Here is a 12,387-nt window from a genome sequence, read left to right as displayed (position 1 = left end):
GCAAGTGCTGAGAATGACAGGAGTCCAGGGACAGGGTTAGGACTAGGTTAGTCCAGATAGCACACATTTACTGCTGCTCTCATGCCCATAATGGGCATAGAGTGAAAGGGTCCACTGGCTGGAGTTAACCTAAGTCAGAAGACATAATCTAATCATCCTGGAAATGACTTTTCTTATCACTAATAGGCTTAGGAACTAAAAAACACAACCATTTGGAACCAAAGATCACACCTGACTGCATAAAAGATTTGAAAAGATCACAGTCCCCTCAGTTAATTGCCTAATGAAAGTGCACCAGCTAAACTACGATATCATAGTAACTGCTTTAAATACTTGAAATCTCTTGTAGCCTTTAATTTGTGTTATTGTTTGCACATGATTTCATTAACCTGCTAGCACTGACCCTGTGTATCCCTCACTGCCAGCCGTGGTTGTGCTCCAAGTCTTGGAGGGCTGAGGTGTATGTGAGGGCTGGAGCAGCTGGCGTGCTACCACAGTAACCTTTAATTAGCCAGTTTTCTTCTGGGTAACTAAATGCAGAAATTATGAAAAAGCACATTAAGCATGTTGTTATAAAGGTGTTTTGCTGACATGCTAATAGTTTATACTACAATTGAGATTACATTAAATTATGTATGGTGTTAACTGTTCAGCTCTATTATCACCCCGTTACCATGGCCTGGAGGAGATCATGTATCCCAGCTTGCTCCTTTCCTGCACTGCACCCAGTGCAGCACAGGAAACCACAATTTCTATTCTGAACGGTGACCTACCAGAAGGTATCATACTACTTTCCACTTCAGGAGTGTAGGGGGGAAGCATTTTAAAAAAAGAAACAGAGATTAGTCACTAAAAGGCAGATAGAGTAAGAACAGCCAGAGACTGGAACAACCTCCACCAGGGTTTAATATGCAATGGGACAGGACAGATGCTCTCATCCAGGCTCCCTGTTCCCATGAAGGTTGGCCCCACTCATCTTCTGGGCGCTCTGTGATTCTGTAACTGCATGTTTTACAGGCTTGAGCGCCCCATTTCACAGATGTTCCTCCTTTCAGTTCTTGTCCTCCGACAGCTCTGCTTGGCTCTGTTTCCTGCTGTCTCATCCTATTCTTTGAGCTGTATGCAGCAAACCAGCTACTGCCTCCTGCCCTTCAACCTCTGGCTTTGTCAGCGCTTCCAGCCTCTAAGCCACAAGTGGAACGTCTATCATTTTTACAACTTCTTTTTTCTGTTTTAAGGGAATGCTCTTACAGGAGTTATTCTGACATCTAAGTTCCCTCTAAAATATCTGAGAATATTCATACAGTCCATCTGAAGTTAGCTGATGTAACTGTCTGCTCTGTGACATGCAGTGGTCTTCGCCTTTAAGCCAAAAACAAAGGGCACTGATTGCAACTGAAGATTTCTGTTGACTTGCTGGTTTGGGGTAATGTTTGTATTAATATACATTTAATTATATGTGGATTTGGGTATTTTGGAATGGTATTTGCAGGCTTGCTATGCATTCTCTTCTGTGAGTTAATGTAGCTGTCAGTGGCTTAATGGGCTTTTCTCTCTGATAAAATAATCTGCCTTAATTAAAAAGAACACGAGAGTTCAGTTGTGAGCCACCTCTCCTTTTCAAGTCTGCTGTCAATTCTGTTTGTGAGCTGCTCGGTTTTCCAGCACACGCAGGCATTGTTGGCAGGGAGGGGAGGCTGACAGGAGATGGATGGCAAAGAAAGGAGTCATCAGAATGGCCAAATAAACGCAGCATTCATTAGCAGGGCTGTATCCTACTGCCTTAGGTAACTGGACACACCTAGAGATTGCTGTTTTATTCACCACGCACACCTTACTAATCCTACCGTTCTCACTGTTTCAGTAGATTAAGGTATTTTGCATAAAATAGATTTATTATTATAGTTAACTTAGTACGTATTTACCTTGCCTTTAAAAAGCATATTGAAAACAGCATTTTGACCGAAAGAAAATCGAGAGTAGTTTATCAAAGAGGAACTGGAATAAAATTAAGATCTTTAGATATTTGACAGTGTAAGGTTTAAGGAATAAACTTCTATGTTTCCTTTTCTATCCTTGGTAAATTCAGACATACTAAATTTCATGTATACGGTATTACCTGCAGTAGACGAAGCTCTGCTGAACTTACACCCAGCACAGTGATTTCTGGATGTTCCAGGCGGCCGTACAAGAGCTGCTGCTTCTGGGAGCAATGTGCCCACAGCACTCATCCCACACAGCCCATCTTCACTTCCCTGGCTTTTATGTTTCTGGGAACTCTGCTCCTTGGACACAGTATTTTTGGAAGTCGTAATTAAAGTGAACTAGAAGGAACAGAGGAGGTAGTTTAAATATGGACCCACAAATACCTCATTTTAAATACTGAAAACACAGTGCAGCAGTTGACAGCACTTAGGTTTGAACAGTGCTGCAAACAGTACAGTACTTTTCCACGAGGGAATTTTCAAACTTCTATTTGTGATCTAACTGTATCTGAGAATAAATCACTGTGCAGTTATCAAAGGAGGAGATGAAGAACCATGCACTGTTCACAAAATGGAGATGAGATCTTCCATATAATCAAGATATTCTTTGAAGAATTCTGACTCTGAAACGTTTGTGTTTTTCCCTGCAGGCATGTTCTGCCTACGTTGATTTCATGATTTCTGTGGCTAAACTAATCCTACAAGAAAGAAACATTTCTTTCAACGAGACCCAGATTGCAGAAGAAATGAGAAGAGTCATGGACCTGGAGAAAGAGATTGCTAACGTGAGAAAACTCATTTTTAAAGTGTCTTTAAATACCTGACCTCCTTCGTACCTACAGAAGCCAACTGCAAACTGTTGTTAAGCGACATGCTCGTGCTGCTTTGTGGGATCGAACGTTGAGCAAAAGCACATGGGGTCTGCAATACCTAAAAGGAACACTCACAAACACACGCCTTCTAATGAGCAAGGGAAACAGGAGTTAGCTGTTTTCCAGAAACAGCAAATTATTTTATCCTAATCTGTTCACAGAAGCCCTTCCAGGGAAAAGAGGGCAAGAGACAGGCTGGTTTCTGTTCTACCATAGAAAGTGCATTTTAGGAGATGCTGCTGGGGCCTCTTTTCCTTTTGTCCTTTTCTTCACGCAGGCTGCTTGGTTATCAGAGCAGCTGATCGCCATCCCTTGGCTTGCCACGCAACACAAAGTAATGTTTGTCCTACACAAGCTGCTCCACAATGCTGATTGTTTCAAGTGCATTTTAATCGAATGCCTGTTCTCCAGAAAGTATGCCTGGGAGAAATAGCTAGAATTTCAACTTGCACTGAGAAAAACAAGTGGAAATGAAAGCATTCAGGAGCAAGCAAGAACTTGGTCTGTGATTATTAAACATTCCAAAACCACCTGAAGATGAGGATGACTGTAAAATAGTCAAAATACAGATTTCCTAGCTTCGGCTGGTTTTGTAAGTTACGCTGACAGTGAGGGCATGTGTTTGGCAGAGGTAGACCTAACCACTCCATTTGTGTAAACTAAAGCCATCTGATTTTGATTTCCTTCACATTCTCCTGAGAAACACACTTCAGGGTTTAGATCAGAGATAGAAAATTATTCAAAGAAAAGGAATTTACTGGGGAAAGATTTGAAGGGGAGCAAGAAAGGAAACACAAGTGGCATTTCCCTACAGCAGTGGCTGCCGATAAAGAGCACCAATGGCCAGTGCCTCCTTTTTTGACAAACCTGCCTGGTGCAGCTCAGCAGGCACAGTGCTGCAGGTACAAAATGGCCTGCAGTGGAGCCAGAAGGAACTCCGTAGCACAGGCGTGCTGATCAGAAAGCACACACAGCCTGAGGAAATGCTATCAGTACGTACACAGAAGGGGTTTCGCACTTTTGCAAACTTATAGTAACGTATTAAACCTGAAACAAGAATGTTTTCTTTCTACTGCTGCTTACCAAAATTCCTGTGAACTGACTCAATCTCTTTATTAACTTTGACAGGCAACAACAAAGTCTGAAGATAGAAATGATCCACTTCTGCTGTACAATAAAATGACGCTGGCACAACTCCAGAACAACTTTTCGTTGGAAATAAATCATACGGTGAGTGATAATTAATACTGATATTCTTGGCTGATGAGATTAAATGATGAAGCTTGACGTTTTTCTTAATCTCACGCAAATGTGAAGTCAAACAAGATTCCGGCATTGCACCGCCTATTATTTATACACCTGCTGAATCACACTATGCACAGAAGTCTGTGCTTCCGTACCCACAGCTCCTGCTGACTTGGAGGCAGATCTTGCACCTCTGCTTCAACGCAAAGAGATAGAAAAGACTGCAGCCAGCAATTCATTCTAGTCTGCTGTACGACTGTGTCTGACTGTTCAGGCCCTCTATGTTCATCCAGGGCTACAGATTCAGACCAGAAGGTCCTTTTTTTCCCCAGCATTCCCCCTGTAAGATGATCACCCAAAGCAAGCAGAAAAGCCCTGGACACGATGACCACGCGTGAGGAGAATTCTGCCCATTCCTCCCACTGTGGCTCCCCCAGGACGTTTCAGCTCTGCCCTGTCTCCCATCCTGAGTCACACGCCACTTCCACAGCGTGACCTTTAATTCACGGACCACAAAGTCCAGCTAAAGAATATCTAAAGATGCGATAACGCAGGCGTGCCGCCCCAGCAGCACCACGCTCGCTGGACGTGCTCACCATAGCAACTCCTCCTCCGCGCCCTGCACGCAGACAAGCAGGTCAGCAGGGCGCTGTGGCCTGGCTGCAGGACTGCGTTCAGGTGCTATGAAATAACACGACTCCCACCCCAGTTTCATAGCCTGCTATTTTTATTGACTTGAAATTCTTTCATTTTAAATTTCATGACAGTTTCATTCTGAGTAACTCAATTAGTTTCATAATTTACCTCTTCCCACAGATCCAACTTGACAAGTTACCATTACAGTCATAATGTCAGAATGCAATCATCATGTCAGAAGCTAACTTGTTCACAGAACGGTATTGCCCAGGTTATTTTTAGTTTCTGGGGAGTACTGTAGATCAGCAGCAATCATCTGCTCTAAATTTATCCAAAAATGCTCAAAAGACACATGGTGGGAGTTGGTACTGTTGTTGTAATGGCCTAAGGATAGAACAGCAATTATTCCTAAAATTAGCTTCAAGTTTGGTGCTTCTCTTTCAGAACTGAAGAGATTCTACTCCCGAGAGCTCATGTGATTTCCTCAGCTACTTTGTCTGATAAAAGATATTACCTTTTCCCACTTTCCTCTCAAAAGAACCAGACTGGGAAAAATCCCCACTGCTCTCAGACAAATAAGCATAACGAGCGTTTTAAAAATTAACAAAATGTGTTTTTTTTTCTTCAAGCACAAGGATTACTGGCTTTTCTTAAATGCAACATTCCTTTCCACTATGAGCACCCACCCAGCCTCATAAGAACACAAAGTGGCTCTACAGTTTTTATTATGATTTAAAGCTTCTGATTTGAATTGCTTTCTAAGTCAAACTGGTCCTCAGAGCCTCGTCTCTTACAACACGGACCGTGGACCGCGTAAGGAATTTAAAGTAGCCTGTATAGAAACAGCTGTAAATCAGTGCCATTTATTCACAAGGTGAATGGCTGAATTGCTGGAAGAATACACAACCCTGCACAGGCTGCGAGCTGAAAGATCTGTCTGTACCAGCCGCTATCACACAGAGGACAAGAGAAATGCTGTGCAGATTGCTGGATGTCAGCTCAGGTGTGAACCTCCCAGCTGGAGCACACCGAGCCCTGGCAGCGCGCAGCAGTGCTGGCATGCAGCACACGCTCAATAAGGAGGCACTGCCTGCTCTCCGGCCACTGCTGCTCCCTGTCTGCTTTCTGAGGCACGCGATATCACTGACCAAAGACCAAGCGAAGGGAAATAGGTTTTATCAGCCAACTATCAAGAATTTCCTGTTTAGAGTGCCCACAGTAGAAAAACACTCTGTTCACATGGGTGGATGTGACAGAATGACAACAGCAGAAAAAATCTTCCCAGGTACTGCCCACGAGCACTGTGTGGGGCTCTGGCCAATGCCAGCATAAAGCACGTGGGGTTCTGGCACCTGGGAGGCAGGAAACAACAGAGAACATTGATCACAGTGAGAACTGTCTGCCGTGGCATCCTGCTGTCAGGTGCTCGTGGACCTGCTACCAAACCGCTTCTTATTCAGTATCTCACAGCATGGCACACAGAAGAAAATTCTGTACAGACAGTGGATTTAGTGTGTCTGTTTGAAAGCCTATTAGAATCAAGCTTTTTGTGGACTTCAGCATACTTCAGAACAAGCCCTTGCCATGTGCCTGACAGAGGATGCCACAAATACCACAAACTTCACACTACTCTGTATCTGCAGAGCCACATCATGCTGAGCATTAAATCTTTTTATCATGCTTTGATTTAGAAAACCTCAGCTGTATACAGCAAAAGAATTAGTGAAATTTTACTTAAAACACCTGTTCTGCTTTCCCAGACTAAATGGAAAGAGCCATAACGTTTTTAATTGTGTTATTCTGAAAATAAAACAACGTCTGGACCCCTTCTGCTGGATACCATCCTATTTTAATACGATTTTAGAGCACAGGGACATAAATGATCCCAGATCAGTTACTATTGTGATGACAACATTTACAAGCAGTGAAGCTGGTGGGAGATCAGCACAATTGTGCAAGGGAAATGTATTGTTAAAAGTAGCTGAAGGCTGTTTCTGCAGGATTTGTCCTTAAATAATATGTATTCCTTTTCCAGGCATTCAACTGGTCTAAATTCATAAATAATATAATGTCAACTGTACAAATTGATATTGAGAATACGGAACATGTGGTTGTTTACGACCCAGAATACCTTACCAAGCTGAAGTCTATTCTTAATAAGTATAGCCCCAGGTAGGTATGGTAGCTATCTTTGCAATTTGCATTTTATTTCCAGTGTATTTCAAAAGCCTAAAAACGTTCCCAGCTTATTATCGTTGTTTTATTACATAGAGAACTTCAAAACTACATGATCTGGCGATTCGTAATGGACCTTGTGAACAGCCTTAGCCGCAACTACAAGGATACCAGGAATGCTTTTCGTAAGGTGCAGAAATTAATCTTTCTTTTCAAGTTGTAAAAATGATCGTTGTTAACCAAAAAAGATAATTCCTTAATGGCTGTGCTGTATAAAATGTAACGTATCTTGAATGTTGTGCACAAAAGCTAGACGTGCTTGCTAAAGCTCCAGCTGGAGCGTACACCTCCTTTATACCATCTATGTTAATAGCTGAGGCGGATCTGAAAGGCGCTGCTCTGCTACTTGCTCTCTGTTATTTCCAAATCTGCATCGTTCCCCTGATGATACGGTCATTTTGGTAACGGTCCCACTTGCTAGCATCTTATGCAACAGTTTGGATTGGCTTGCTAGAAACTCCTCAGCATCCAAAGGAAGAGAGTCACAGTCAAACAGGATGGGTCTGGTCTCCTTTTTCAATCATTTGATCTTGCAGATATTTCAGTGCTTTTAAGGAAATGCTGAGCAATCCCACAAAGATTGCAGATGGAAATCTTTGCTATTGCCCCAGTTGAACTTTCTGCTTTTAAGTTTGCTAAGCAGCATTAAAAAGCAGTTAAGGCCATTTTGCTTCATCTATCAGTGACAGAGGAAACATTTCTATGCACACACGTAGCGTTTTAAGGAGATTCTGCCTGTTACCAAAACAAAATGGAGTAATTACTGGAGCGAGTTAATGGAGATTTAGTTTGATCAGGTTGATATACCCGAACAGGGACTCGCATTCATTAATTACTTCTTCTTTTTCCCCTGCCTCTTAAAGCATGAAATTTTCAAAATGAATCTTCCTGTTTGCTTAGTCTGCATCATTGAGGAATGTTTCCACAACATCCTAGGACTTCACTGAGGAAGTGTCATTTAGAAAAATGTCAAAGTTTGAAACAACAGAAAAAGACCTCGCCACTCTACGTATAAAAAACACCGACTTTTCTACCAATTAACTAACAATACGTGATATAACGTAGCTGAAGCTTCTCAGAATAAGTGCAATTAATTGAAACTAGCATTTCTCTTGTTAAGTTTGCTTCCAAATGTAACTACGTTTCTGCTGTGTGAGGGAGGTGTCAGTCCTAATGCACCAGGCACTGCACGCATACAGATCCACAGCAATCCCTTTCTACTGCAAGTCACTACTACCTGTATGGCAGCATCTAAGTTCTCATTCCTAGAGCAGCACACAGCTTTCTACACCAGCAGCACACAGACACAGCTGTCACTGGAAAACACAGCCTTGATGCTGCAGGAATGGCTCTGCTGTACAGCTGTGCAGTCACAGTGGCTGCCAGAGTTGCCCTCACTACAGATCCCTGCGACACCGCGAGCTCTGTCTCTGGGTATTCCTCTGTAACCTCTCCCATTCTTGGCTTTTAGAGTAGTTTTCTTCTCTCTACCTTACATGCTTTGAAAAGATAAAGAGCATCACTAATGATTCATCTCTTTCCTTGGCCTGTGGAGGACATGCCCTTCACAGTGAGTCCATTTAGCTGCTGTAAGTACAAACAGGAGCTTCAGCACCGACTGAAGACCCATTAGGCTCCTCCGAGTGCACATCTGCTCATCAGTCCACCCTCAGGTTCCTCGTGCCCTGAGATCACTGCTCTCTCTGCCGTTTCTGTCTCACAGGCTCTGTATGGCACCACGTCAGAAACGGCTGCTTGGCGTCGCTGCGCCAACTACGTCAATGGCAACATGGAGAACGCGGTGGGACGGCTGTATGTGCAGGAGGCCTTTGCTGGAGACAGCAAACACGTGGTAAGCCTTCCAGCAAACTTCCCGTGTGCCATGCAAACATCATTTGTCGCTTATTATGCTTCTATAAAGGTTTGATCACGCTTTCGATTCAATTCCTCTGTGCAGCAGGGTCACTTCCTAAAAGACCTAACCTTTGGATTTGCTTCTCAAGCAATGTACCAGTGAGCAGTGACAAGAATGCACGTGCTACGAGAGTCCTTCCCTCACACCTCAGTACTTCTGCATTGCTAATTCTGAGCTGGCTTGCTTCCATTCAAACAAGCACACTGTGAAGTAATGTGAAACACAAAGAGGCCGTGTGTGCACAAGTGGGGGCAGGAGCTATCTGTGTGCCCATCTGCCCCGTCAGGTGGCCCTGAACCAAAGGCATGCAGCCACGCCAGCTGTGGGCCATACATGACCAAGGAGCAGCCCCTGCCAGAACCAAGGCACTGCTTATCCTCTGCACTGCTGCCGCTTCACATCCCGCCAAAGTGCGGCACAGGGACAATTAGTTCTTTCTCTCTGCCTTCACTCACACAGAATATTTCTGAAAACATACCCAAAACGAAGATGCAGTTGCTTCCTATCACTCCTTCTGCCATTAAAGATTGAAATACACCGTTTTTTGTGGTTGACATATATAAAAATAATTCCACCAGACACCCAACGTGCAGCAGATGGACAAATGACAGATTCTTTGTAACCTGAACCATCATTGCTTTGTGAGCTCGTGCCCATTCCCAGGCTGAAAGTGCTCCTTAACTTGAGCTCCAGAGCTTGAGCATGGTCCATCAACAGCACACACAGTCAGCCAGTGCAGGAGAAACAGGATGGTGATAATAAACCACATATAAGCCAATAAGCCATAACTGCGGAAAAATAACAGAATCGTTTCCATGGATCTGTAACATGCTGGTGTTTTTGTTCCAAGGTGGAGGAAATGATTGCAGATATACGTGGTGTTTTTATAGAAACCTTAGATGATCTCACCTGGATGGATGCAGAAACCAAAAAGAAAGCAGAACAAAAAGTAAGTTCAATCTTAAACACTGGACATACTGTGTGTTTCTCTGAAAAATAAGTATACAACTGCTCATTTTCCATAATAGAAAAGCAGTAACACTTTTGTATGCATATATGTATGCACATGTGTACATAAATGCATATATACCTTTCATAGAGGCACAACAGCTTGCAGACTTTGTGTGTCAGATTCAAATTACATGGGCAGGGGCCTCTCTGGAAATAAGATTACAAAATGGGAGATATCTATATGAAAGAGGAAGGCCTCCCAGGCAAATCAGTGATTAAGTGGATAGATAACGAATATCTACAGGAAAGTAAGTTTGAAAATGAGAAGGAATGATTTGTGGTGATTTAAGCAGCTATTGTGAGCGATAGGACAAGAACAAAGAGTTAAACCATGGGCTGGAGATCTTCAGTGAATTGTCCTTTGAGGGCAGAAGCAGCTTCAGACAGTTCATGCAAGTCTGGAGTAATGAAAATCAACTGTAGAGAGCACTGAGTTGGGTAACTGAAAGCACTTGACTATATCTCTAGTTCGTTTTATCAAGGATAAAAAGTCTTCCACTTTGAGTTCTTACTGATATTTTACTATGAAAATAATAATGCTTGGAAAATGTCATTTTTATATTAATTGCAGAGCAGGACCTCCAAATTTTTGTGCTACAGAATCTTAGGAAAAAACATTAAAAATAACTATTCAAGTATTACTGCTTTATCAACCATCTCTAGACTGCACAGCCTGCAAAAACACATGATTGCAACTCAGGCAGACACAGCATCCACTGGGCTTATCCCTGCTCTCATGGGATCACATAGCAGAGATGCCATCTTATCGGCTGGTGCAAGTGCACCCCTGGGAGGAGAAAGCCTCAATAGCTGCATGCACCAATCAGGTATAACTGCCCAGTAACTCCTGATCAGGAATGGCTGTGTAACTGATGGACCAAACTGCAAACCCTATGAATTCTGTGCTAATCGTAGACATCAGCAGTGCATTTACAAAGCCCCTGAAACGCTTCTACTGCTGCAAACAACTTAACTGACAAGATTAAATGCAACCACTGGAAAAGCCCTGATGCACCCCACAGGTTGCTTATAATGTTCATTTGTTTGGGGGAACAGCCTACATCAGAAAATTAGTTGCATAGATAATGTGATTTTATTGCTAAATTTATTAATGCATGATTATGTGGAAATATTAGAAAGAGCTGCCAAGTGCCACTTGGTTTTTGTTTTGTTTTTCAATTGCTTCTGACATTGTCATCAAGTACAATGAATGTTTAGCTATGGAAAGGCGTGCAGTGAGGTCTGGGGGAGAAGCCTTTGTTAGGACTTAAAATTGCCAAAATCTGAGAAGATTTTAATAACTGGTTTCAGTGCAATCAAGGGACATGAGAGCTCATTAAACATTCTGTTATAGACTCAAACTGAGGTTCTGGAAAATTGTAAATGTGATTCCCTACAACTTCATTAACATGAAGTTAAAAACCTTCCAGACATTAATTTTAGTCCATTTTAAATACTGTAAAATCTGTCAGTTTTTTCAAGAGATCTACTATTGGTTCAACCTTCCAGCTCAAAGGCATCGCTGCAGGGCTTTTGGCATCCTGGGCACATCTCTCTAAGTTCACTGATAAAGGAAGGAACAAGATACTTCCTGAAAATTCCACAGTTACAATTAACAGTAAACATTATAGTGCTTTCAATGATTAAATAAAATAAAAACCGCATATCATTAAAGGTGTGGGCTCTCTGCAGTTGCCTACCTAGTTGATTGATCCAAAAATACGGGTAGATTTGCTGTGGACATCAAACTGTCTTTTCCCTAGGCAAGAGCAATTAGGGAGAGGATTGGCTACCCAGATGAGATCATGACAGATGACAACAAGCTGAACAGCGAGTACCAGGAGGTAAGCATCCACAACAGGCACATAATTAGAAAAAGGTCTTGAGAGAGAAACTGTGGCTTTATCTTCATAACCAAATCATCTGCGTCTGCACAGAATACCTCAATCTTGTCCTCAGTTCTACTGAGGTAAATAAGAATGCATTAAAATTCAGTGTAATACAGCTGATCCAGGACAGATGGTGACGTGTGTTTGGTTACTTCAAGGGAATGTGTAAATTGTAGAGGAGTTCTGCTAAGATAAAACGTAGAGCCAGCGGCGTTCAGCCTACTGTTCCTAAGTCTGCCACAGATTTAACACGGTTTGAAGTAGATGCAAGGCTTTGTAACTTAGTGACTCTATCTGTTTATTCATGAATGCAAACTAGCTCCTGCGGTACAATGTGGACAACCTGCAGAACTCAGACTGCATCAAACACCACCTCTAAGTATTTTTCCCTCTTTCCATGCAGCTGAACTACAAAGAAGAAGAATACTTTGAAAACATCATTCAAAATTTAGTATTTACCCAGAAGAAAAGACTGAAAAAGCTTAGAGAAAAGGTGGACAAAGAGGAGTAAGTATTCAAAAATACCTTATATAAATCTTCACTCGGTTTGTACAGGAGGAGGTACACAGTTGGAAGCCAATCAGCAATGGTTTGACTAC

The 12,387-nt window shown here is 42.4% G+C and overlaps 1 protein-coding gene across 1 annotated transcript in view; it reads left to right on the top strand.

Annotated features, from left to right (window-relative positions):
• The window catches only part of MME (membrane metalloendopeptidase), a gene marked incomplete at both ends in the record, with an annotated part of 34,198 nt that overhangs the window by 9,675 nt on the left and 12,136 nt on the right, over positions 1-12,387 (top strand). The window contains 8 exons of the mRNA XM_079539774.1: positions 2,636-2,770; positions 3,986-4,087; positions 6,774-6,910; positions 7,010-7,103; positions 8,697-8,825; positions 9,739-9,837; positions 11,663-11,743; positions 12,192-12,295. Of these exons, the coding sequence (XP_079395900.1) occupies positions 2,636-2,770; positions 3,986-4,087; positions 6,774-6,910; positions 7,010-7,103; positions 8,697-8,825; positions 9,739-9,837; positions 11,663-11,743; positions 12,192-12,295 (881 nt within the window). The remainder of the gene's footprint in view (positions 1-2,635; positions 2,771-3,985; positions 4,088-6,773; positions 6,911-7,009; positions 7,104-8,696; positions 8,826-9,738; positions 9,838-11,662; positions 11,744-12,191; positions 12,296-12,387) is intronic.

Source organism: Tetrao urogallus, assembly GCF_951394365.1.
Source record: "Tetrao urogallus genome assembly, chromosome: 9".
Taxonomy (NCBI): Eukaryota; Metazoa; Chordata; class Aves; order Galliformes; family Phasianidae; genus Tetrao; species Tetrao urogallus.
Note: the sequence above shows the minus strand (reverse complement) of the source record. Positions and strands in the feature narration are given on the sequence as shown.